The following is a 27842-nucleotide window of genomic DNA, read 5'->3' as shown; positions in this document are numbered from 1 at the left end:
ATATCGAGTGAACCGCTTGTCCAACTGTCACGAAATGTGCTAAGGACCATCTTTTGCACCAGTTATATATTGTGATATAATCTCAGGGTATATGGAGTTTGTCTGTCTGCATGTCAAACTTACTGACTAGCTTATATAAAGATACACATGTCTGCTCTGGAAATCTCTAATCTAAAGTAAGATATTCAGTTGTCAGTATCCACCGTGACCCCATGTTTCAGTTCCATGAATAAACACTGTGACCTAAATAATGTGGTTTTATGAGCCTTTAATAGCTAGAACATACAAAAGTAGGCCTAATTCTTGTAGTTATAGGAACTTAAGCACCATTTCCATATTCATAAAATGAGAAGCACAATTCATCTTTATTTCATGTTCAAAGCATGAACTAAATCGTTTCAACACTGGTCAGATGATCAAATAATAAAATCTCTTCATCAAGAACTCTGAAAATTATCCATATAAAACACTCAATAGGGCTGAATTAAGAAATACCAAAAGAAACTAAATACATACAATGACAAATGTCATAACATCCAACTCTACTTTATGTCCCCGAGTTGTATAATCCAGTAGTGCCACTACAGTAGATCCCAGGTCATCCCCAACTCCAGTGGATAGAACAAAGTCCAGCCTTCCTCCCAGTCCCACTCGGTAGCTACTGCCTAACAAAGCTGTACTGCTTCTCAGCCCAAACCAGGCGCATCACGTGGATGTCGCTGCGGTAGCCGATGGCGGAGGCCCAGCAGTACTCGGGGGAGAGGACCTTGGTGGGCTTGTGGAGCCAGAAGTACTTGTTGAGATGGCTCTCGTCATGCCACAGCGCCTCCACCTGGTTGTTCTTGTCCTGCATGATGGCCCGGTAGCAGTTCTGTGTCAGGGTCTTCACCTGCTGCCACGTGCCCCCAAAGACAGCCGCGTGATAATACATGTCTCCTTGCTTTACGTAAGCTGCGGACTTGGGGTTATGGTCCAACGTGTAGAAGAACTTGGGCCTGTGGTAATAGTAGGAGTGGAACAGAGCGACCAAATCACCCAGAGCCTCTGTGCCAAAGCGGCCCACAAACTCCTGGTCCACGTCCAGGCAGAACACGTACTGGGCCTGGTGGCGGATGAGGGAGTCAATGGTGTCTGCGATGGTCTTCATGCGCAGCATGGAAACGTCCTGCCAGCGGCTGTGCCGGAGGACCTTGATGACTGTCATACTCCGGCCGGCCGACAGCTTGACCTGCGGAACCCTGTCAGGGTCATCTGTGAACACGTAGTAGATGACCCTTTGACCCACCATGAAGTGCTGCTCAGCTGAGGAGAGGAACTTCTCAAGGTAGAAGTCCAGGTACCTGCAGGTCAACGGAGGGAAAAGGAGCAGTATTCAGCAATGTCAGTGTGTGTTAACGTTCTCATTTCTGATTTCATGAAAACTGTCTAATTTTTTCTTCCTGATAAGCTTATCTTATTTTTCAGTGCCTCATTCAGTTTACAGAGCAAAGCAATGATGTGTACTTTTCAAGTACTGAAACACAAATGTAAAAACACCTGTTTCTTTAAACTTCCATTTACACTTGAAGAAGAAGCTTTTGAAGTGTTGAAAGCTTGTGTTTGTATTTCATAGCAGATTGACAGTATTAGCTCCTCACTATCTGTTATCTCATGTTTTAGAACTGGCGAGGGAATAAAAAAACTACTGTATTCTTTTGGATTTAAGATTGAATTTCTGAGTTTATTTTACATATAAATGTATTAAATAGGGATAAAATCGATAATTTTTTTCTGAAACATCGGTGGGGAAAAAAAATCTCAGTATTCATGCTTTACATGTGGAATATGATTTCTGATTAAGTTTAAAATCCCTGGCATGTATGATGAAGCAGAATCTGTGCAAGTACAGTGCTCTGACAAACTCATTAACACAGTCATTCTGCGCGCTCTCTTTTATTAAAACGCGCGCAAAAGGCGCATCAATTCTCTCCGTTCACTTTCTTGTTTTAGTTTAATGTGTCGCTTACTTTTCAGTATGTACTTTTATTGTCAGTGTGAACGTGTACCTCAGTGCAGCAGTATTTGTAACGCTATGCATCCTCTGTCTCATCTGATCCACTTTCTGTTTTTGCTTTTTGTATACTTTGAAACATTTTCTTTCGAATATTCATAAACTGAGCTACATTTTCTCTCCATTCCTCATCCACTAAAAATGTTATATTTTTGTGGAAATATTTCAATTTAGTTTCTGATCAAGCCAGTTGTTACTACACCCAGCAATTGCCACAATAATCAAAGTTTGATAGACATAATCAGGTGACAATGTGTTTGTGAAGTGACAGAGAACCACGTTTGAACGTTATTTGATCCTCTGATGTCTAAACGTCTGCTGCATCCTAGGATACAGTGTAGGGCTGCTTATTACAATGTCAGAATGAAAATGAAACAGCATTTTAATTAAAATATTGTGTATTTCCTAGAAAACAGTACCGGGAAAATAATGAATAGACAAAAATCAGGTATAAATCAGTAAAAACCGACTTCCAGTTAAAAAAAATAAAAATAAATCCTGTAATTTTTTGGTAAAACTTTGAATCAACCAATAATGCAGAACCCCAGGTATAGTGATGGGTGTATTAAAATTGCCAACAAAAGACGTAACTACCCGAGAACACAAACAACAACGTGATTTACTGCCAAGAAAAGAAAAATCGAAATGTTACTGCCTGATCTCGAATCATCCATGGCAGCCATTTTCAAAGAAGCTTCATTAGCTTCCTGAGGAATCTGAAGAGAAGTTTGAACAAATGTCAGTGTTTCTGACAAACAGTACCAGCTTGGACAGAAATGCTGATCACTCAGTTCTTTCTAAAAACAAAACTAAAGGTTGATTTTGCAAATATTCAATTAAATAACTTAACAGTTTGTTAATCTCTTTGCAAATAAATAGCCAACTGATTTGCACACATATGTATCTGAGCAAGTCTTACCTTCCAACAGCGAACACTGTGAGAGCAACAGTGACATTCTGCCTCCTATACACTTCATCATAGTGCTGTGGGTTGAACATTCCGTCCCACATGACTGGCGCGCCCCAGTAAGTGCACGTCTGCACGTCAGTCCTGGACCTGGGCGCGCCAGAGGGGATTAAAGGTTTCAAATCAGTTTGCTTCAATAAATGTCTGGGAGCGTGGAGTGTAAAGTGCATGTGTCTTTTATTAAATATACGACATATTCTGCCAACACATTTCAAGCAGTGTTTATACAGCCCTGCTAACATGAAGCCAGTACCTCAAATGGTCTCGGAGATATGAGGCTTTGGCACTGTGGAGGCGGCAGCATTGTACAATTACTCTCACACAATGGTTAATCTTTCTTGTGGGATATCTTTGATCTAGAGAATCACAGAACACAGCTGGGATGCAGAATAGCAAATACCTCCAAGTGTTACGGCTATCATTCAGAAACCAAAAAGCAACAGTTCACAGTGAAGGCTACTCCTCAGTTTTGCCAGGGTAGGATTCATTCAAATATCAAGTCAGCGTCTCTAAATGTTTAAGAGTCTCAATTGAGAGCCGTCCAGCACTCTTACTGGCTACGATGGTAAATGTAAATGAGGAACTACATACAGCAAATTGAGCAAAAGCAATGCTAACTCACACAGTCTCACGATCCCCATCATCTAATCTGTAATAATGTACAGCTGAGGGTTCTTTATGGGTTAATCAGGTGTTGAAGAAGTGGCAGCAGTGGGGCTGACAACAGATAACAAATGTAAACATTACAAAGAAACATTACATCTTGTTTGACACAGATAGGGCTGAAACACATTTCTACATACCAGAGATCAAGGGAGTTGTCCACATGGTTCCCAGGCCTGAGCCGAGAGCCAGGAGGTAAATGGCACTTTTCCATGGGGATCAGGCCCTCAATATACCTGCAAACAGAGATAGACAGAGAACCAGCATTAACAGGTGAGCCTGGAAGACCCCATCTGCAGTGCCTCCAGTGTGTTCTTGCCATATGGAATGCACATTTCTACTTGTGCCACAAAGCTTTTCCCAGGGCTTGGGGAGATTAGGAGGTTTACAATGAAGATACCATTCCCTTTGTCAAAAACACTATTGTGTTAAACCTACAACATATGCATTATAGAAAGCCTGTCCGTCCCTGTGCAAAACAGATGTTTTTTCAGATTTGACGGCTGAAAAGAGGGTTAACTTGACAGAAGGAATGAGAAACTAGAAACCCCTCAATTAACCATAATGACGTACTGCAGAAAGCCTCCCATTCTGCATGATCATTCATTACAGTATTTAGTTTTTTTTTACAACTTTTCTAATTCTCACACCTTTATGTTATTATTTTCACTTACTCATACTTGTATTTAGTTTCTTCTCTTTTCCATACTAGCCTATGTTTACATCCCATTTGCAGATAATTAGCATCCAAAATATTAAATAGTGAATCTCAAACCATTCCAACATTTGAAGGCGCTGAAAAAGACTTCAAGCTAAACGTTTGTTATTGACTTGAATTTGTATTATTTTTTTCTGAATTAAAACAGCTTGTTTGAACTAAACTGGATTTGCACTACCAAGGCTAAAATGATTACAAGAGAGTAGGTCTGAATGTACTGGAATGTGCAGTAGACTGGAACAAGCTCACCTGGACACTGACAGAGTACCCATCATAATAATCACTGTGTCACAGAGTACTGATCATTATAATCACTGTGTCATACAGTACTGATCTTATAATCATTGTCATAGTACTGATAATTATAATCACTGTGTCACAGAGTATTGATTATTATAATCACTGTCACAGAGTATTGATCATCATAATCACCATGTCAGAGTACTGATCATTATAATCACTGTGTCACAGAGTACTGATCATTACAATCACTGTGTCACAGAGTACTGATCATTACAATCACTGCGTCACAGAGTACTGATCATTACAATCACTGCGTCACAGAGTACTGATCATTACAATCACTGTGTCACAGAGTACTGATCATTACAATCACTGTGCACAGAGTACTGATCATTACAATCACTGTGTCACAGAGTACTGATCATTACAATCACTGTGCACAGAGTACTGATCATTACAATCACTGCGTCACAGAGTACTGATCATTACAATCACTGTGCACAGAGTACTGATCATTACAATCACTGTGCACAGAGTACTGATCATTACAATCACTGCGTCACAGAGTACTGATCATTACAATCACTGTGCACAGAGTACTGATCATTACAATCACTGTGCACAGAGTACTGATCATTACAATCACTGTGCACAGAGTACTGATCATTACAATCACTGCGTCACAGAGTACTGATCATTACAATCACTGTGCACAGAGTACTGATCATTACAATCACTGCGTCACAGAGTACTGATCATTACAATCACTGCGTCACAGAGTACTGATCATTACAATCACTGTGCACAGAGTACTGATCATTATAATCACAGTGTGTCACAAAGACGGCCGAAGTGGCGGCGTCAGAACCAGGAAATGATGAACACAACAGGCAGGACGGATGAAATGAAACAATGATGGCGCCTGCTTGCGCCGGTTTATTGCAAAATAAAAGGGTTGAACAAACAGAAACAGGACACAGCACTCTACGCCAAAATAAAAGAGACAAACAAAAACGGACTATACTTAACAAAACGGTGCACGGACAGACACACTGACAAACATGGTGAGTTTTGAATACACAAGTATCATGCTGGTCCCACCAGCACCCAATAGCAATTGTTGTAAACGATTTCTCCTCCTCTCTCTCCCGTTCTCCACTCACCGAACACCCAACCCCGAGTGAGTAAAACATGCATCTATATATACTGTTGTGCTGGGATTCAATTACTAATTAATCATTCACTTGAATCCCAGCACGTGAATTAATTATGTGCAACCTCGTGCTCACATATTAACTACTTTAAATGCACGTGAAGTGATGTACAATCCCGTGCCTAAATACAATTATACATTTCTAAACACACGTGAAACACAGACCCGTTTATATCCCGTGTACCAATGACTATACACCAACATTTAACACACCACACGCAACATATAACAGATAATATACACAAGGGCGGGCACTTTGTCACACAGTGTCACAGAGTACTCCACTGCAACAAAGGGAGAGGCTACCGACTCACCTGACAGATAAGGGTCCATACAAAGCCACCAAGAAAAGCACTGGGGGAAAAAGGAGCACTTTTTTCCTTTTCCTCAACATCCTAAATAAAATAAAAAATAGACATGTTTTAATAATAATAATAATAATAATAATAATAATAATAATAATAATAATAATAATAATAATAATAGAAGCCACCAAGGAGTAAATCAGACATGCTACTTTGTTGCTTCTGAGATTCTGTTTTATCTGATTTCAGCATTAAAAAGTTTTGAAGCATCCATTTTTTTTATGCCAACAAGACAGGCGCTCAAAATATTTCCAGCCGAGGTGTCACCCTGTTTAGGGATAAATATAGCTGTGTATCAATAGCATAACAATGACAATGAACCCCATAGCTAGGCAGGATATTGCCCAGAGGCAGCATATACAAATAAAACAGAGTTGGGCCAAAAATTGAGCCCTGTGACACCCTGCATGTAACCTTCGACAAAAAAGAGGTCTCCTCTATTTTAACAAATTGGACCCTGTTTGAGAGATAGATCTTTAACACTGAAAAAAATTTATTTGAGAATACTCTATCACTGCGTCTTCCATCTATCTCTCATTTTGCTACTGATTTGTGAAGTTTGAATGAACCCTTAACTCAAGTACACCCATACATGTTGAACCCTATGCATGGTACAATGGTTTCACTAGCAGAGTGATAAGGGTGGTAGTTGGTGCTCGAGGTAGCAACAAGATTGCACACAATACCTCTGTTGCCTCTTGAGATGGTTGCGATGCAGAGCAATACCTGCCTTTAACTTGCTTCAGGGCCCCTTTTTCTTCTCTCTTGATAATTTGTTAGCTTTTTTTTTTCCTCTAAAGATCCCCAAATAAAATACAGGGAGCTGGCAGCTGCCGGTGCTCTATAAAGTTGCACATAGCAAGAAGATAGAAAATGGAAGCTAAAGGTTAATCTGCACAAGAGGAATGATGAATATAGTACCTCACCAAATACTAGGGAGGGGAATTTCAAAAAGGTTCCTATTCAAATATATTGGGGCCAACATTTCTGTGTATTTGAATACCTAAAATAAAGAATAAAGACAAACACGTATGTGTACTACAGCAGACAGCACAAAAAGTGTAAGCCACTAAAGTTTAAGCTCACTCTTCAGAGGAGCCGGCCGGGTTCACGAAGTGTACAAACAATGTCCAAGACGAGATTTCTTTGTTCAAGTTACTTGGTTTATTCAATAACCTGTAAATAATTAAAAACAGGGAACATACCTGGTTGTACCTTTAATGGTCAGTGTACATGTTGACGTTACTCCATCCATTCACAGAAAGCCAACAGTAGATGTTTATGAGCAATGATAGAAGTTAGATGGAAGTACTTGATCCTCTCCCTATTGAATCCTGTGTTATAGCTAATTAGTTGGGACAGTGGACTACGTTAATGGGCCAGTGGACTGTTGGTGGGATAGTGGTCTGTTAGTGGGGACAGTGGACCAAGTTAGTGGGGACAGTGGACTAAGAATTAAAAAAACTACTTCCAAGCTGTTTTCTCATTAGTGATTGCGCTGTTCTGCTTAGCATTTAGTATGTCTTTATAGTCATCATAAAGCTATATTAGCTTTCTAATTTCAATGTTACTAAAGCCTGGCTTCCTTTTCACCACTTGCTGCATCCATTTGTTTACCAGTTTAAAGTTAGCAGATGTTTCACGATTGCCTAGCAACAGCGGCTGTATGCAGTCATTACAGGGGAACTCAAGCAGGGGATCTGTTAACATTCACTGAAAACAAGTCAACAAAATTGGCAACAATTTAAAAAAGAATATATTTACTGTAGAACTTTGCTGTTACAAGCATTGCATGATTAATTAGGGTCGTTAAGTTTAATACGCCAGTCTCATTCACATGAAGTTGCAGGGTTTAACATTCTGAAAACGTGTCAAGCTAGTAGAAACAAACACCTGTTTGCTTCTACTAGTAGCTAATATAAGTCTTTCATGTACTCGAATATGTAATATGCTATTCGAATAGCTTTTTATTTTCGTATAATCGTGTATTCCACTACAATAACCCATCCCTACCAAACACCAACCCTGACATGTATTCTCAGATATTCACAAACTGCCTGGCAGTCTCAGTAAGAACCAAGGATCTGACAGACTAACAGAGGGCTGACCAGAATGTCCATGGTGGACAACACTGTACAGAGGCATGGCAGATGTTTCTGTTCGTTTGCCCAGTCAGTAAAGAACTCCAAGACTTTCTCTACCTGGATTGAATAGCATGATCTACGTGTCACCTGCCTGAAATCTGATATTGCATTTCAACCTGCTCTTCATATACAAATTCAACTGCTTTAAAAGGGGCAGGAACCAAAGATTCAAAAAAGACAGAATGGGGTTGTTATTTGTTGAGCTCTAGTGCTTTGTGAACGTGTATTGAGTCTATTGCTTTCCTCTGTAATGTTGCAATGTAGCTCTCATTCTGTTATTTATTGACCTGTATATATCACCTTTTTAATGGTAAAAAAGTACCATTGGTTAAAAAAAAGTACCAAGGACACTCTGGTCGGCCAGGGTGTCCTTGGCTCACCGTGCACCAATGACCCACATAGTCTGGGCAGGTGTCTGCAGGCTTGCCTGTAAGCTGCCCAGGAGCTGCATAGTGGTAATAATAATCTTTATATAGCGCCTTTCATAGTGGACCACCATCACATCAGCTGCAGAGTCACTTACAACCATGTCTCACCCGAAAGACAGAGCACAAAGAGGTTAGGTGATTTGCTCAGGGTCACACAAAGGCTGAGTTAGGATTTAAAACCGGGGACCTCCTGGTTACAAGCCTGTTTCTTTAACTACTAGACCACACAGCCTCCTATATATATATATATATATATATATATATATATATATATATATATATATATATATATATCTGAGAGAGATGAAATACTGTTTTGGAAAGCACATCATGCTGGCTGTCGTGCTCAAAGGCGGGGAGGACAGTCCACCAGGGATTCTTGCGTGTTCTATATTACAGATTACAGGAACAGAAAGACAGTGCGACATTAAGAACTCAGAAATTCAGACAACCAGGAGCGCCAAGAAGTCAGGACCAGTAAAAGTCTAGGAGCCAGGGGTTGAAAATGTCAGATCCGTTGCATCCCTCTACACATTTTTATACGTAGGTTTTTCTGAAAGAACTATCCCCAAGCAGTAAGTTTAGGGTGGGTGCAGGCTTTTTCAAATGGGACAAGCTTGTTTTTTTTAAAAAAAAATTATGATTCATGTCCACACCCCCAAAAGAAACTTAATAGCAAAACAGGTTAACCTGAGATAATGGTATGATTAGAAAACAGTTGATAGATTTGTTAAATGTTTACATAGACGAAGTACTAACCCAATAAGAACACCTAATTTAATTGATTTATACAGATTTGAAGCAAAAGAACATCTTTACTGATAGAAAAATAATTGAATACATCTTTACTGATAGCATTAACAATTGATGTGTCCTCAGACAGCAATTGTAGGACTTCCCTCTCACAACACTTTGAGCTGAGTGACCTGCATAAACCTCAGATTCTAGGAGTATGTCTTCTAAGCCACTTTGTTCAAATCGCTTTCCTATGACTGCCATCAAATTAATGGTTTTGTGGAATCCACCAAGCCTTAGTACTGTGTCACTGAATTTATGAAGATGAGGCCAAGTGATTTATTTTGCTTTGGAGTATATTGCTTCATCCAAAGTGATCACAGTGTTGACCTGACCAAAGGAATTTCATCATGGCTTGCATTGATTTTAGGATTAAATTCAGTTGGCAATGCAGGAAGTAAAGGACAGTAACCAATCAATGTGGGTCTGGAATTCCTTGTTGATATCACTGCATAAAGGCACTCCACCCTGGCACCTTTTGAGATGTCCTATCAGATGCTTGAAATTCCACATCAAAAAGCGTTCTTGGGCACATCAGCATCCACGTTGCATCTATGAGTGAAGCTTACTTTCTTATTGGAAATTATTCTTTGAACCATTCAGGTGTGTTCATGTAACTGAGAAGATTAACAGCTATTGGTCATCGACCTTGCACTTTAAATTCCAAAAGGACTGACTCTGACTCAGTGTTGTATTTAAAGATCGAACACCAGATCCCACGTGCGATCATGAGGTTGCGTTGCTCAATGCTCCCTGAATTGCTGTTGTGCCATCGGAACGCTGATAAAGCACCAGCGTTGTTGCATGGGTCGTGTGCTTTCCATCTAAGGTCTCTTAGCTGAAATCAATGTTATCAACTGCAGCTTGAACAAACATTCCTGGTGATATGATGGAAGGAAGAACAATACTCCCACTCGAATATCTGACTAACTGTTCTTGTGCAGCTCTAGCGTCAATTCTTGTCAATTCATCATAACTTCTTGTGTGACAAAAGCGATTCAGCATAGTAATCACTTGCTTGGAACCTGTGATGTGTCGCACAGACATTGCTAATCCTACATGTTTTGGGTACGCTTTTGACCTTTAGAAACTGTGTAGATTAAATCTTGTGCCATGGACAAGATATGCTGGTGAACTTTTGTTAGCTGGTTCATTTATTTCCATTACATTAGGGTCATCTTTTGTCTGCTCTTCAATCATCATCTGCAGGAATTTATAGAGCCTGTCTGCTGTCACTTTGGATGCTTCACGTGAACTTATCAGATATGCCTGAACTGGCCATATGTTTAAGCACCTGCATGCTTCGATGTCTTGACACAGAATTTGAGCAGCGTGGAATAAGACGTAGCTTTTGAAACTGACATTTTCTTTAGTTTGCTCAATCGTTGAAAACCAAGCATCTTCATCTAGTTTGTGGCTAGGGCTGTAGTAAAACATAGATGTTGTATTAATGACATCTGGCAATAAAATCTTGCTGCTGTACACAAGTTCAGGTTTGTTTGCCTGAAACTGGCTTTGCAACCTGATACCCGTTTCCATAATGTGCTAGAGGCACTTGTTAAATTTCTCTGTTGTGTATGTTTCTGATGCAGGGACACTGCTTACAAAAAGGAGTTGTCTGTACATGTTTAAAAGTGAAGACATGTCAAAAGCCTTACACTGTACAAAAAGCTGTGGATCACTGTTTTGTATAAGTGTGTTAAATAATGTTTCCTTTTTCATGTTGGATTTGCTTGTGTATGCACTGTAGCACTGTAGGTATTTTGCGTCTGATGCAATTAGTTCAGTACCTGTGACACGTATGTAAAAAGCCTCGTCATGGCGATATATTGCTGCCTCACTCACTGTCTTCTCTGTATTTAGTGTCCTAATTTGAAAAAAGTTTATTATCACCCTTGTGTTTGGTCTTTGCCAAAACAGACACTTGTCGCAGTCAACTGCAGCTACATGACAGTGTGTCTTTAACTCTGCCTGAAAGACGCTCTCTGGGCATTCAGATTTGCGCTAGCGCTAAAAAAGTTTGGAGTTTTAGCCTGAAATTTTTATGGTAGAAAGGGGATGGCCCAAAGATGGTGCTTTTATATGGAGTGCCATGTGTAAAAAAAGCCTTAATATTTTAACACGGCTTTTTTTCCAGATTTAACTTAAATCTTGTATTTTTTCCCCAGAATTATAAATGTTGTGAATTATATATATATATATATATATATATATATATATATATATATATATATATATATATATATATATATATATATATATATTATGTGTACATTCAGATATAATTTATAAATCTAGTTACAAGATTTAACATTCAGCTAAATATTTAAAAAAATATATTTATGCAAATGAGCGCCGCCCGCTTTGTGCTTTCACGCGATTTGATTTACTGAACGACTAACTTGCACTGTGAGCTGAGAAACTGACATGACAGCATCAGACGGGATGACAGAGGAAAAAATTCTCTCAGCTGTGTCACCTTGTCGATCATGATTCCGCCTGAAATTGACACATGTAAAATGTTTATTTTATTGTACATTGCATGTGCTGCTATTTACAATAATGCTGTCTGGGTATGAATTACTATCTACAATAATTAATGGACTCACGTACACATGCGATCTTCAATAAACTCCCAATTTAATGGCAGTACTGTAGCCCTCCGGATGAAATTGTTAGCTGGCTATTTATTTATTTTTTTATTAGCAGTGGGAGTAAACCGCTTCAGCAAGTATAGTAGAATCTGCCCAAACTGACGGATCGCTGTAAAGATAGCTTAACGTTTGGTATTTGATTTACCGTCGGCTAACTCGACATCAATGAAAATGGCTTTATCTCCCCAACCACAGCAGCTAGAGTGCTCAAATCAACTTTAATTATAAAGGAGACCAGTTGTGAATTGTTTCACATCCTTTGTTTTACATGTGAATCCTAATAATAATTTCTGAAAAACAACAACATATTGCATATGCGCACACACTTAACCTGACGTGCGCAAAATGGTTTGATATCCCAAACCACATCAGCTAGCATTTTCAAACAACTTTAATTTAAAGACCAGTTGTGAATTGTGTCACAGCTTCTGTTTTACACGTGAATCCTAATAATAATTTTGTGAAGAAGCAAGATATGTACGGTAGTAACCCAATCAAATTATGTTATTCCCAACCACAACGGTTAGCGTTCTCAAAACAACTTTAAATTAAAGAAGACCTATTGTGAATTGTTTCACAGTTCTATACTAACCCATGATAAAACCCAAGATTGGTATTTCAAACCACAATAATTACACTTTTCAAACCAACTTCAATTTATAGAAAACCAACCGGGAATGTGTTCACAATCTTTACTTAATCTGTGCATGGTTTTCAACAGCGACTTCTATGTGGGGGCGATGAGGGTTACACAACACGTGACAGCACGAGGTAGGTGGGCTAAGTATGCGTATATGCGCTATGTTATTGTTTTTCACAAATTATTATTTGCATTCATGTGTAAAAGAGAGCTTGTGAAATAATTCACAATTGGTCTTCTTTAAATTAAAGTTGATTTGAGTCCTCTAGCTACTGTGGTTGGGGAGATAAATCCCTTTTCATTGATGCCGGGACGCTGGTGCATATAAGAGATATGTTTTTCACGAATTATTCTTAGGATTCACATGTAAAACAGAAGCTGTGAAACAATTCACAACTGGTCTTCTTTAAATTAAATTTGTTTGGAAAATGATAGCTGCTGTGGTTGGGGATATCAAGACTTTTAATTGAACGTGGAGTGTATATTAGATATGTTACTGTATTTCACAAATTATTCTTAGGCTTCACAGGTAAAACATAGACTGTGAAACAATTCACAATGACTATTCTTTACATTAAAGTTGGTTTGAACGCTAGCTGCTGTGGTTAGGGAGATACAGCCAGATCCCTTTAAACGCGTCACTGTTTATAGATAAGAACTCAACGTTATATGAATATACTGTGTTATTATGTTTTAAGCAACATACTACAATAATATTCACTATGGTAATTGTTTGTTTATTGGTTTTAAAACGTTTAGTAAAACGTGGCCTATTGTTTGACCTCGTTAGTACAACCGACCCCCTTTTAATGACATCTTCAATCAGGTTCGTATCACAGTATAAATCTCCACATTTTCATGAAATTACTTTACACTTATTCAAATGATGTTTCAGTAAATTCAAACGATAAACATCGCCACCCGCGCAGAGAGATTACGCAGCCGTAAAAAAAGTGAGGTTGGTATTGCAATGGAGAAGGGAGGTTTCAGTTCCGTGACTGTTTTCTACCATGACCACTGCAACACCGTTAGAAAACTGACTTTCCTGCTTTTTTAAACACAAGACTGAACGTGAGAGTATATGTGTGCATGTGTTTTAAGTACTCATCCGGAGGACTACTGAGACAAAGAGATCAACTGGTGCTCATCACATTTAATTCGCCGCGGGCGACCGTGAGTTCCTAACCCTGTTTTTCTACTTTTTTACCCAACTCAGTTAGGTGTGTTTGTGCTGATACAAAAACCCATGCGTGATGACTAAATTCGAGTCTTTTTTTAAATAGTTCAGTTAGTTGGAGCAGTGTGTTTATCATGCGCTTCGTAGCTAACGCGTATTCTTAAATTCCCCTTACTGTGCAGCATGACGCCCATGGTGATGTTACGTTAAGTATGTCATGCTGCCTGTAGTTGCTTCCCATATACATTTACAATACTGTACAGTATTTCAGGTTCCAAAGAAGAAACACACAGGTCTCTAATGTATGTACAATCTATACAGCCATCTGCATATAATACACGATGTGATAAACGTTCAATACAATAATTTATAATAACATGAACTAAGTTTAATCAAAATTAGCACAAACCTCACGATGCAGTCCATTGTTTTTTTTTCTGAGTGAGGAGCCTTCTTGCCAAAGCCGGCAGTGACAAACCAATACCAGTTTAAAGACTGGCGTAAAACAGCCTTGCCTGGGAGAACATAAACTAGCCAAATTCTCCCGATCGGTAATATCCAGAAATCGAAATCAAACGTATATCCTGAAGATTTCGGATCCGGTGAATTCTGACCAGCTTGACGTGGCTAGTTGAAATACTACATAGACTCTAGGTTAAGTCGGGCTGTTTCTTTTTACCATGCCAGTGTGTAATGAGGATTGAAGGTGTGTCAGGGTTTGGTTTTGCCTTATATCCGCCAATAAGAAAAACAAGTGGAACGTCTCATATCCGACCGTCACATAACCGCCTCGCTAAATAAATAAATACATATTAAAAGTAGGCTACGAGAGTAACGGTTTTGGCAGCAAATGTAGCTTCCGCAATGGAAACAGAAAGCAAGCGTTCTAGCCACCAGCCTCTGGGGACGATCCCCTTTCAGGGAGGTGTGTGTGTCAGTCAGCTGCGTCTAGCAGTGACGTTTCAATCGAGAAAGACTACCAGATGTTTCATAAGGGACATGTATCAGTAAGAAATAGTAAACTGGATTTTTTTATTTTATTTATTTTTCAACCATAAGGGACTGCTAAAATATGATCAGTTTTTTTTTTTTTAAATGAGATACATATTATAACAGATATGAATAGATAATGCTAACAAATAATTACAAGTCTTCTTAGCATTTAGACTGTCATTAATAAATAGGTAAATAATTAATTCAGACATTGGTAATCATTAAATGTTTATTTAATATCCCTAACAAAATACAATATAAAAAATAATATAAAATATTGGCAATTAACAATGAGAATTTTTAAACATTATTGAATTAACATATTTACATAGGCTATATTTTAAATAGGCCTAATTAAAAAATATATATATATATATATATATATATATATATATATATATATATATATATATATAGTGCTTTTCTTTTTTCATAGTATCGGTTTGCTAATTTGTCTTCATAATTAAGTTTAGATTGTATTATTTTATTTGAGGTTTTGCTGCTCCACATTTTTCTGAGGCGTAGGCTAGAAAAACAAAGAAAAGCATTTGTTACTGCTTAATTTATAGACATGTTGGACAAGACAACATACTTCTCACCTTCCCTTATAGCTACTGTTAGTATGCTAGTATGATGGATTAGAAGTTATAACCTTCTTAAAATAACTACAACAGGCATGGTTTAAAAAAAAAAAAAAAAAAAAAAAAAAACACACACAGGTGTGGTTGGCTTCACTGTCGAGGTCAGAGCGAAAGAAAGCGGGCGGCACTTGTCTCGCCTCTCCCGAGTCACTGCAAGGTTGCAGCAGCCAGACACTATCTTAAAAAATACATTGACACAGTGTTACCTTTTCAGCAGAGCTCCCTTGAACTTAATAAAGGTTTTACGCTGTCAAATGTATGTTTATCTATTGACATAAGGTGTTTTACCAACTGTTCTTACAAATTATATGGATAGCTCCCTCTGTTGGACAAGTAACATTGTGTCATTTGGAGTTAATAGCAATAGATTTGGATACATCTGCCCACGTTAAACGCTATCCATGTAATGCGTAATAGAGTCTTGGGTGTCTTTTACATGCTTCCTTTTGTGATTACTGCTTGTAACTATATGGATAGTTTCCTCTCATGGACAAGTAACATTGTGTCAATTTTTTTTTTTTTTTTAAATTAATGCACGGATATCACGATCCTGAGTATGCGCTTCCGCTCACTATTGCCATTTGCTGATGATGTCTTTCCCTCCGAGTTCCATGCCGACATCACCTCAGACACCGTTGCTTGTGAAACATGAACAAGTTGAGCTGCCTTGGTCACTGAAGCTCCTGCCAAACGCGCCCCGACAATCACCTCTCATCCTTAATCACTAAACGGTAAACGGACGGTTGGTTTTGCGATTCATATACTGACCCAGGAAACTATAGAAGCTTATATGGTAAACAGAACGTAACATCCAATGTCCCACCACTGTGCTTGCGAAATAAAAAAAAAAAGTATTATTTTGGAAACGTTGAACTTTGAACTCGCTATTTTGTCAGAGTCCATTTATAAACAAGTTGAAACTCAGAAATTGTACATTGCTGTTAAAACAGAAGATATCTTTCGTAAATGTGTTTTTTCTTTAGAATAGAGAAGGAAGCATGTGTTATTTCATTGCCAAATTCACAAAAGACCGACTAAAGTTTGCTAAGATGAATGACAAGAGCTCCCGTTGCTCTCAAAAATGGAATCCGATATCCAAATCAAGACATACATGCAGTAATGTTTTCTTCTGGATTTCTTTCCATATCCAAATTAAATTTAAAATAGGTCTTGCATGTAAACCTAGTGCATGGATTAACATTGTAATAAACTGTCATTAAATGTTTATAAATTATATTAGAAAAATGTCTTTAACATGTTGGCTTAAACTGTAGGTTGTCACTTCAGTTATATATTTTATGAATTTATCACATTAGTGATGGGGTCCTTACGCCATAACAATTAAACCATTTCTATTTCTTTACTGCCTAATTTTAGAAATTAAATTGGCTGTATAGTGTACTTTACTACCAGTGTAGTAGCCTAAGTTAGCAGTCATGCTAATGTACAAAACCGCTGTTGGGTGTGGTAACGTGAATGCTTGTTTACTACTCAATTCAAGTAGTGAAGCACACTACACACGCACTACTTGTTTACTACTCAATTCAAGTAGTGAAGCACACTACACAGACACTACTGACTACTGTACTACTCATTTCCTGCCCATTACTACACACACACACTACTACACCATTTTCAGTAGTAATGTTACATCACGATTACTGCTTCGTTACCACTGGTTACTACATGGTTACTTCTAAATTAGCAGTATAACAGTAGTAATCAAGTCGTTTTTTTTTTCCATAAGGGGCTATACCTAAAGGTTCAGGACTCGGGCCCAAGAAGGAGCAACTACTCAAACAGTTAAACCGTTTAAAGCAGAAATGTTGTGTGTTATATTATAGTTAACCTCAGATAATAAAGTCAAATAAGTTCAGAAAGTTAACCTGTGATTACCCCTTATCTGTTTTAACTTTCACTTAGTATGGTCAATAATACAACATTTCTTATAGGATTTTAGTTGTTTTTTTTTTTAAATACACTTGCACACGTGCAGAAAGCCCGTTTGTGGATTGTATATCACTTCACGCACGATGCAGTAAGGCACGGTATTAAAAAATATTTTACAGCAAAGTATGTTTTTTTTTTAAGTCAATTGTAAACATGTTCTGTACAAGCGGATCGTTTTAAAAATCCTAACTAAAAGTAATGTTCCTTGAGTCTTGCCTGTGTCTACTTATTTCAGTATTTAAAATCCTCAACTTTACGGGACGAGAGCAGTTTTCCATCAAAGATTCCGGTGTATTGTTATTTTCAGGTGCGTGTTAAAAAGTTGTTGCAGGACTAAACAGCTTCCGCTAGGAAAGCAGGAAATACCGATTTTGGTCGTTTACATCTTTTTAAACTTATCATGTTTTACCACTACTGTGAAAATAGTATACGGATACTTATCATATGCAATGCATTGGGTCTTGTACATTTTTTTCTTCTGCAACTTTGCGGTGGACTTCTCGTTTTGTATTGTTTGTTGAATTGATTTTCTTTTTCGAGAAATTGACTGTTTCCAGTTTAATTTTGCAAAAAAATAATTTATAATTAATGGTAAGTGCATCTCTGTTTGACAATAGAAAAACATCCATCAGATCGCCATTGATTGCACCTGTACCAAAATATGACAGCATACCGCGTTCAACATTTTCATGCATTTTCATTATGAATATACAATTATGTGTAATATTAAAATGTGCAAGCATCAAATATTAAATACACGCATCCCTCACATTGAAATTCAGTTTGAGGACTCAACATTCCGTTCAAGGTCTGCCCATTCAATTCGATGTCTGTACATTCACTTCAGTGACTGCTCATTCAGTTAAAGGTCTGTGCATTTAATATTTGAGGTTTGCAGTTTCACAAAAAGTGTCAATCATTCTCCCGGACATGCACACTTCCATCAAGGAAATCGTACCTAGAACCATATAAAGAAGGGTAAGACTGTGATGCAGTTCGATAAACAGCAAGCGCATTATTGGAGCCCACTCGGCACTGATAATAATGATGTGCTGTGCAGCGCCAGGGTGCTCCAATAGAGGCGACAGACAGAAGGCAAAATGAACTTTTCATTTCCCTAAAGAAGAAAAGAGATGTAGGGAATGGGCCAGGAGGATCAGAAGAGCAGGAGTGAATCTCTGGATGGAAAATGGCTCAGGTAACTGCTGCTTCAATTTTGGAATTGCACGCTGTTACTTATAGAGAAGTCTAAATTAATAAAGAAAATTATTTTTACAGGTTCCTTAATTGAAAAAAAAACTTTTTTTGTGTAATAAACATTCCAAAAAACAATATTTGTGTGTGCAATAGACCTATATAAGTGTGAAATTAAAAGATCGTCTTTGTTGCCCCCCTCCCATGTTTTAATAATGCATTGTGACAAAGTAGTTGAGTCGATACAGGTGCAGAGGTGATGCAGTGCAGGAATAAAACAGACAGAGACTAATCCGGTTTGGAAAAGTGTTGCTTTATTTTTAATCCAGATCTGGTGACCAACAATGATCCCTGGCAATACAAAGCAATGTGTAATGCACGGGGTAAATAATAACGGGTTTGCAGTCCCAAACAATAAACACAGGTATCTCGTGATATAGTTTACTCATCATAAGTAAATGGTTTCAGAGCTTGGTATCAAGAACAGCCTCAGATAGTAATGCCTGTGGAACCTCATCTCACTTGACTCTTGGCGCTTCAATGGTGGATCTCCACACTACACACAATCACCCGTTTATAGTGGCTCACGCTTTGTCAAAGTCTGATGAAACTTGCTTGAGTTCATACATAGTATATCTAGAGAAGCATTTATCCCGTTATGATGAAACGGGATCTGCACATTCTAAACACAAGCTATTGAGTCTTGTGGATGTATCCGAATGCTTCGATCTACTTGTCTGGAAGTCATGCATGTGCACAGAGTGGATATGGGCCGTGGTCGTTCATTTTGTCATGTTACTGATGACTCAATTTTGAGTTCACTGCCGTGGTGGGGGATGAACGTCTGTGATGTGCTTGTTAAGTGAATTCCATACACAAGTTGCATGATGACAGGCTGTCCAGAGGGACACCCATCCTTATTATTTCCCTCTTAGATGGTGACATTCAACCAGGCTTTCCAGAGGTGTGGTATCTACATATTTTTTATCTATTTGCTGTAACATGTTATTCATAACAAATTGGAGTTTTACCATATAATTTTAGGGATGAGGCTCAACCCAGTATGCTAAACCCATTGGCTACCCAACCGTATATAGCTCAAGCCCACCTTTCACTAAAAATTCTGAACGTCCCTCCCCTCCCCTCTCATTATTGCAGCCCTGCACCTGTCTAGTGTGCTGAATGACTCCACCCATCGCTGCACTAGCATTGCACCCCCAATGCGGAAGACAGGCTTCACAATCATAGACCACACACCTGCACAACAAAGGCTTTTGTTAGCTTACCCACCACATAGGGGCAACACACAATAGTTGGCATGCCGTCAAGCAGGTCACATTCAAACAAAGACAGCTGGGTTTAAACTCCAAACTGCCCCAAATGTTTAACACGTTTTGAGCAAACAAAAAACAAAAAAAGAACATTTATTCGATGTTTTTCTTGTAGGCAAAGTAATTGCATTGTCCTGCTGCAACACTGGAAGGGAATCGGTGTGTTTTAAAATATATGCAGGCACTTGATCCTTGATAGCAATGTTTGAAGGGCCTTGGGGAGCAAATAGTTTGCAGTCGGATTCCAGATCGGATCCGTTATGCAACAGTCCCACAAAACCATTTTTTCGACAGAAACCAGGATTTTATAGATGTGGGCAACATGCACAGTGTAGTAATGTGATACAGACGAATACCTTTTCGCACTCTAGAACGGGTAATGTATTTTCGACAAAGAATAGGATTACACGTACACATGTCAACACATGTCGTATATCTTTTTGTAGTTGGGGCTATGTGGGTAAAACAGGCAGACAAGTAAAGACAAACCCATGCAGAATGTGGTTGAGGGATAAACTCTGCCACAATGTAAAAACAAGCAGCTTTGGCTGATCTAGGTTGGTGTGTTCAGAGGCAGAACGGGAGTCAAGAGGAGTCAAACCTAAAGTAAACAATTGCTAAGCATGCTGTTTGACCTGTATCTGTATTGTCCGTTTATTCTGGTCTGTGGCAGGGCGGAGGAAAAGCCCTGCCCATGAACAGAGGACAAAGCAAAGTCCTGCTGTTAGGTGTATTTACTACTTACTATTTAAGGGTGTATTTACTGTGTTTTTGTAAAAACTAATATTTTGTTATGGTCAGTATTGATTTAAATGTATTTTGTGTTTATTTAAAACATGATGTACTGTGATTTAAAAGTAACGGTTTGTTGTTGGATGAGTATTGTTTGTTTATTTTCGAACGGGGTCCCCTGCGCCCCCGTGTATAGTTTATATTTTGTTATTATGAGTTATAAATGTGATGGTGAAAAAGCAGTGTTTTGTTATTGTTTGGCAGCTTGGATGGAGAAACCCCATTCAGACAGAACCTTGTGCAGAAGGTCCTGATTTAATCTCTCGATTTAATGGATTAATTTGGTGCTAATTGGGAGATGGTCGCCAATATAAAAGCCTGCACCTCTCCCTGTTTCGGTGTGGTTGTTCAGAGGAGAAACGCTGAGTCTTTTCGAGCAGAGCAGAGCGAAACAAAAATACAAAAACAATTAACACTCACCCTCCTTATTCATTATTTCCGTTCTCTCAATGGGTCCTTTACATAACCATAGCGAAGAAACAGATCACTGGGGCCACTTCCCCTAAACACCCTCTGTCACTCCCTCTTTCAGTGGCGCGGCCAGTCACGTCTCCTGAAATCCGTGACTTCTGGTATCGTGACCCCGCCCCCTGTCTGGATGGCCGGCTTCCGCCTGACGCTGGAATGAACTGCCCAACCATCCATTCCAGGGCGTTCTGCTCCGGCTATAGTGCCCTCACAGGTCAGGAGGGAGATTGTTGATTAGGATTCATTCGCTCTGTCACAGAGCAGTATTTTTTAAGTATTTGTGTATTTTTGTTAATAGAAATAGCACAGCAGTGCACTTTGCATCCGAATACTGCCCGTGTGTTTGCAGTTCCTGCTTCTGGCCTGACGTTACAAACCTCAGCCGTCCTGTCACATGGCCATTGTGCCGTTTTGTTTGTTCAGTGTTTTGTTTTGTTAAATCTTTGATTCTGCAGTAAATTGTCATACCAGCGCATTCATTGACTCACAGTACTGTGTGTTTCTTCCGGGTCTGACATCTCCAAACAAGGCATCCTGCCACACTCCCACTGTCAGCGCCAGCTCCCAATAGTAATTAAGCCAGTTCAGTACCTCTTCCTCAACCCCAACCTGTGCCTCTCTGTCAGCCTCACCAATCGAACTGCCTTCCTCAGGAGCAGGCCGATAGGTCAGAGCTGCCTTGCACAGAGCAGGCTGAGAGGTCAGATTCAGAGCCAGGGAAGCACCCTGAAAGGACAGGAAGAGCTCCAAAACCAAGCAAGTCAAAGCACAGATAGAGAGCTTACAGTATGTCAGTTGTTTTATTAGAAAACACCCTGGAAGTATCAGAAAATGAACAATTAAACAGGAGTACACGCTGTCATTTCAGAGTCTGCATTTTATTTAACAACAAAAAGATACAAAGTTTTTTTTTTCTTTTTTTACACAAATCCCATTTTTTTCTAGGTCTTGGCTGTAGATACTGCCAATGCAAACTTTATAAGGTACCACAATGCAAGACAAAGGAAAAAAAAATCATTTATTTTTTAATAATAACTAGACCTATATATCATTTTTAATATAGAAAATGGGTTAAAAGTATTATATAGTTTATTTACAGTATATCCCATGCTAACAAAAATGAAGAAATTAGATATACAGTACTGATTACAGGACAACATCAATATGGAGAAATGAAATAAAATGTGATAAAAAGGTACACTGATGATATAGTTAAGGCTTTAAAATGTGTATAAAAACAAAAAAAGTTAATTATTAATATTTAAAAAACAGGAGGAAAAAAGATTACATGACATTATGAGGTCTTTTTTATACATACAAATATCTACACAGGATTAAATGGGACCATCAGACAGCGGTTTCAACTCTTGTAATTTAAAATATAAAAAGGGTAAAAAGAGATGCCATTCATTAAAGTTATTTTCACTGATTCCATTGGAGGGTCTACCACTTACAGACTGACAAGCAATCAGAGTCCTGGGGCGAGAGCGGAACTGGCATCCTTCTACAAACTACAGCAGGACCAGCTGGATGGGAATGGGCGGTGAGGGGCAAGGATGGTACAGCAGGACCACTGGATGGGAATGGGGTTGAGGGATAAGGATGGTACAGCAGGACCATTGGATGGGAATGGGGGGCGAGGGATAAGGATGGGTCCATTCCTACACCAGTGAGCTATCTACACAGCAGAGACATTATGCAACTATATAGGGGCCATTCTCCAGTAAAGAGGTACCAAGGTTACATTCTACTTTGTATCTCCTGAACACAAGTCCTACCAAGAGTAAATGGATCCAATTATTTGATTTAGTCCTGCTGCTGCAAAATTGAGTTTTATTCATCAACCCCCCCACCCCACCCCACCCCATCAACCCACCACCATAGCAAACTTTACTGAGCTGAGTCAATACTGGAGCAACAGAACTGAAAACGATATAAACCACAAAACAAATGGGGCACAGCTTACTTACTCACTTGCACACTGTTTGATGTAATGACAGGTTTGTTTAGTAGAGGCTTTTACTGAATCTAACAGAAATGACAAGTTTTGTTTAAAGTGGAGACACTGGAAACTGCAGAAGAAAGAATGAACGACACAGGTGTAAACCAGCTGACAGTACAGAGGACAAAATCATGTCATGCCCAGAACTCACAAGAACACTTTTCTGTAACAGTACAAAGGGCTGATCAGAAATAATACAAAATACTGGCTGTACAGATACAAGTTATCAGGCCATAAAGCTGGGTGTAACCAAAACACAGAGCATGTATCACAATGGCACAGAGCACTCTGTGTTTAAATGGCAACTGCTCTTAACTGACAGAAAGAAATATCTTCTGAGCAAACAGGTCAGCGACAGTTACATTGAAAAACTTTCTGGGTCAAAGTCGAACGTATTTTCACGTCACATAATTTCTTTGTTCTGTAAGTTTGCAAAAACAGCTTGGTTATATCAACCAGTATTCGTCACCATAAGTACACAATCTCCATGTGCTGTACAATACGGTCACCAAATACTGCCACTGGACATTTATTAAATGTGATAAACACCTCCATTCCATTGGGATTACCTGGGCTTGCTTAGGGACTGCCAAGACTAAACTTTAGCTCAGGCAAAACTGAAAAATGTACATGCTCAGGTCTAATAAAACCTTCCACTGGCCAATCCCCAGGCAGGCACGAGTCCAGGATTCCTATGGCAACAGAACCACAAACAATACCTGCTCAACACCTTTCCGTTTTAAAAATTAAGTTTCAGCTATACAGATTATGCATAGAAGCAACAGTAATTCATTGACTGGAACAAATGCAATGTCCTGAATCACAGTAGGCTTTAGAAAAGATGCCTGCAATGCCTGAAGAAATGCCCTTTACAAGCAGCCTCAGTCAGGAATGACCGTGCTTCAGACAGGAGGGCCATGGCCTCAGGTATGCTGTACAACAGCAGTGTGTGATCATGAGCAACCAACTGAAAGAGCCCCACCTGTGTTTAAACAGGGTCTGGAATCATCTGGAGAGGGCCTGCCGCTATGTCTTTATCTATGGAGGCCTCTTGACGTGTGTGACAACATGTTTTGAGAAGTCTGGCTACTGACCCCGACAGGATGTCTCCCACACCCACACTCTCTGGCCCCTTTGCACATTTGACTTATTTGGCACTAATACAAAATAAACAAATAGAACAAAGAAAGTGCTTTTTTTAAACATTTACATAGCTTTGTTTTGGTCCCAGCAGGAATGCACACTAAGAAAACAGGAGTTCAGTAGCAAGTGCATGCCAACTAGCCAAGTCCATTTTAAAACCGCTTAAATACCATTTTTTGAAGAAGCAGTGTTTCTGAATTCAAACCAGAATATATGTGTGTATATATTAATAAACAAAGTCTGTACAGGATCCCACTATATGAATAAGATCTCACAGACACAGAAGAGCTGGTACTGAAAACACCTACCCCTCCACCTTGGGATAGCCAGCAAGGGATTACGGGGGGATTATGGGAAATGTAATTTTTCTTTGGACAAGTGTAATTGACCCAGCTTTTTAAAAACCCTGCAATACTTTATTCCTGGTCTTTGCTGCATAAAGAACTTCTCTACAGGGGTCATAAACTTAGTTTAACTTTTTCAAATTCAAAGGGACACTATTTGAACAGAAAAGTACACCTGTTTGTCAGGTAGACAGTTCAAACCTGTCAACTTGGCAACTTGCATCCGATTTGCCTGTAGGGGAAGATGTAGGCCAGACCGGTTGACAGCACACCTGCCTTTCTACATAAATGCTCCTTTGAACGCCCGAGTAAATATAATCTACGTGGAAAAGTTACTTAAAATCACCCCTACTAAAAGGAAAGGCAGTTGTAAAATTGAATGCACAAAGAATTGTACTTGTAATTTTAAATTTAGACCAAAAGAAGCAGCCTTTCCCAAAGTTATAAAATTCAAGACAAACGCACTACTTAATATATAGATTAGCTATAAAATGCACAGGTTATTTTTATTTATTTTTTAAAAGAAAACCGATTCAAATATATACATTTTATATAAAATCCTAAATGGACTCCTTGATCATTTTTTTTTTCTATGGTTACCAATTTTAATTGATTTAAGCAGTCAAATCTTGTTAACGAATCTCTTGTAACAGAGACAACTGAAAACAGATCCGTCAAGCTGACAATATCTTCATAAAGAGAAGTATCTGTGCTTCTCAACTCCCCAAACCTCTTTAAAAGAACATGCTCTGTATTTTCAAACAGGACCGAATCTTAAGTCTTGGAGGCAGCTGAATAAATATTCAGGTGAAGACGAAGCCAGCCGACAGCTGGATGTAAACAGCACTCAGACAAGTACTCTTGTTCTACTCCAGATGGCATGATTACTGAGATATTATTTACAAGACATCCATTAAAAAAAAAAAAACACACAGCCCGTTTGTGCAACCTCTTCTCTTTTCTTGAACAATTACATAAATAACAATTCACTTTGTTTCATAACTGTATAACTGAGGGGGTTCAGGGGTGTTTCAGTGCCTCACTGTCTGTGGAATCTATGGGCTTCATGCTCCAATGAGGAGCAGATATGTAGAGGCAGCTTCTGTGTTTGTGTGATCAGACAGGTAGAGTCAGATTCTATGTGTGTGTGTGTGTGTGTGATCAGACATGTTGGGGCAGCTTCTGTGTCTGATGGCTTTAAAAATCTGGGTACAAGCATGTGCTCTGAGAAACAGTGGAGATACTGTATAAAGAAACACTACAGCCCCTGAGAAAACACCAGAGTGCAAGCTTCTGCTTTTCTAAGAGCCACGGACTGAAGCACTGCCACCCTTTAACTTGTACCCATGCTCCACTGTGCTGTGTATTGCACCATGTTGTACTGATAATAACAACAATGGGTAAAGCATTGCAGGATTTCAAGTTTAAAGAAGACGATATTTAGATGCTTTTGATAATTCCAGCCCTAGTTTTAACAAGCAAAAACACTGCTAAGAAGAACAGACGCCTTTTGGAATTCTCAGATCATGGAAATGGGACACTAAACTAATAGGGAATCATCCGGGTTAACCAAAAACAACAACCGTGACTCCTGCAAGCATGCCTTTTAAAAAAAGAAAAAAAAAAAAAAAAAATCACTGCCGTGTAAATTGTTTAATGCTTCAATTTCGATTTAACAGATCCACATTTTTCTGATGCAATTTATACACTTTAGAATATAAAAAAAGATGTGAACAGGCTGCTTTAAAAAGTACCGATGATAGACGTACTGTATACGAGTGCTCTCCTCTAAAATAGAAATGCAAGGAACACAGAGGCTTCTTAACCTTTCCCACTGGAAATCTTTTCTGATTCTGATATGAAAACACCTTGCCAGAAAAAAAAAAATCCGCCCGTCACTCTCGGGTCTCTTCCTAATCCTTCTAGCCATGAAAGGAGACTGTCACATGGGAAAATAGGCCAAGCTATTTCAAATGCACAGGTTAAAGAAGGTATAGCCCCCAAATGAGTCCGAACAAAGCCAGACAGTGAATACAGCAGCTTTGGGGACACAGGGGCAGTGCTGTCCTAGTGGTTAGTGTGGGGGCACTGGGTCTTGCTTGGGCACATTCACAGTCAGGGGTTGACTAGACCTACTCTGAGAAGGAGTACTTGTGGGCAGATTGGCCTCCATTTTGGACGAGCCTCAGACTGTCTTTCCCAGTGCTCTCCGACTAGGGAGAGAGAAATGGGCCCTGCGTGAAACCCAAAGAAGCCCCCAATGAGCACACCACTCAGAACCAGAACACAGAGACAGACAGAAAGCCGCACACACTTAGAGGTCCTATGGGCAAAACCCTTTAGCTGCCTGTAGCATTTTTTTCTGTTTTAACAGAAACCAAACCTATTTATTTTTGGCCATTATTATAAGGCCTGAAAGTGCTCTAAAAAATGTCTTTGGATGTCCCCCAAATAATTTTTAAAAGGTATATTTTTTTCATTTTTTGTTAAAATACAAATACAGTCTGGCACATCTTTCAGGACCCCAAACTTGAAAACAGCAACTGGTGATTGGTTCTCCTAATGAAGCGAGCACTTGACCGAGGACCTGGGCTCATGGCCAAGGTTCCTGTCGCTTCTAAATGAGGGAGATGCGGATGGGAATGCTGGGCGACTCCGTCCTCGGGGGGGAGTGATGGTTGACCAGGTGCTCCACCACTGTGTGTTTAGACATGTGCTTCATTAGGTAGGTCTCCTGAAAGAGGGGAAACCACACAGAAATGCAGTTAGAAACCTTCCTTTAATAATCTCTGAAGAGAGAACTAGTCAAGTCTACTCAACTTGCACACATCACAGCTGGAGAAGTGCTTCTACAGCTAGATGTAAAACTTTGAAGTGTGTCACTTTGAGATGTATTAACCCTTTGCGGTCCATTTATTCAGCGCTTG

The 27842-nt window shown here is 39.1% G+C and overlaps 2 protein-coding genes across 7 annotated transcripts in view; both read right to left on the bottom strand.

Moving 5' to 3' along the window:
* Positions 1-346: 346 nt before the first annotated feature.
* LOC121328869 (alpha-1,3-galactosyltransferase 2-like) lies at positions 347-14971 on the bottom strand. 4 transcript variants are annotated; one of them, XM_041273994.1, is made up of 5 exons: positions 14467-14971; positions 6169-6249; positions 3821-3916; positions 2970-3107; positions 347-1340 (listed from the first exon to the last, which is right to left on the bottom strand). In XM_041273994.1, exons 1-5 carry the CDS (start codon positions 14481-14483, stop codon positions 659-661), a joined length of 1014 nt encoding a protein of 337 aa, XP_041129928.1. In that variant the 5' UTR covers positions 14484-14971; the 3' UTR covers positions 347-658. The 4 variants fall into 4 exon arrangements, with proteins under 4 accessions (XP_041129928.1, XP_041129927.1, XP_041129929.1 ...); XM_041273993.1 differs by lacking the exon at positions 14467-14971 and adding an exon at positions 7425-8807; XM_041273995.1 differs by lacking the exons at positions 6169-6249; positions 14467-14971 and adding exons at positions 3271-3373; positions 3640-3734 and having other exon boundaries at positions 3821-3912.
* Positions 14972-22265: 7294 nt separating this feature from the next.
* Positions 22266-27842, bottom strand: part of LOC121328872 (zinc finger protein 362-like) — a 29501-nt gene continuing 23924 nt past the window's right edge. For all 3 annotated transcript variants that reach the window (XM_041274002.1, XM_041273999.1, XM_041274001.1), the window contains one exon: positions 22266-27649. In XM_041274002.1, coding sequence (XP_041129936.1) covers positions 27533-27649 — 117 coding nt within the window. In that variant the 3' untranslated portion in view covers positions 22266-27532. The remainder of the gene's footprint in view (positions 27650-27842) is intronic.

Source organism: Polyodon spathula, chromosome 16, assembly GCF_017654505.1.
Source record: "Polyodon spathula isolate WHYD16114869_AA chromosome 16, ASM1765450v1, whole genome shotgun sequence".
Classification (NCBI taxonomy): domain Eukaryota; kingdom Metazoa; phylum Chordata; class Actinopteri; order Acipenseriformes; family Polyodontidae; genus Polyodon; species Polyodon spathula.
The sequence above is the reverse complement of the archived record's forward strand: the minus strand, read 5'-3'. Positions and strand labels throughout refer to the sequence as shown.

Coding starts and splice junctions, on each gene's coding strand:
- LOC121328869 (XM_041273993.1), bottom strand. CDS start 7,474: ATGGATGGAGTAACGTCAACATGTACACTGACCATTAAAGGTACAACC. Junction 6,250..7,424: donor ACCATTAAAGGTACAACCAG/GTATGTTCCCTG, acceptor TATTTTATTTAG/GATGTTGAGGAAAAGGAAAA. Junction 3,917..6,168: donor TATGGACCCTTATCTGTCAG/GTGAGTCGGTAG, acceptor CTCTGTTTGCAG/GTATATTGAGGGCCTGATCC.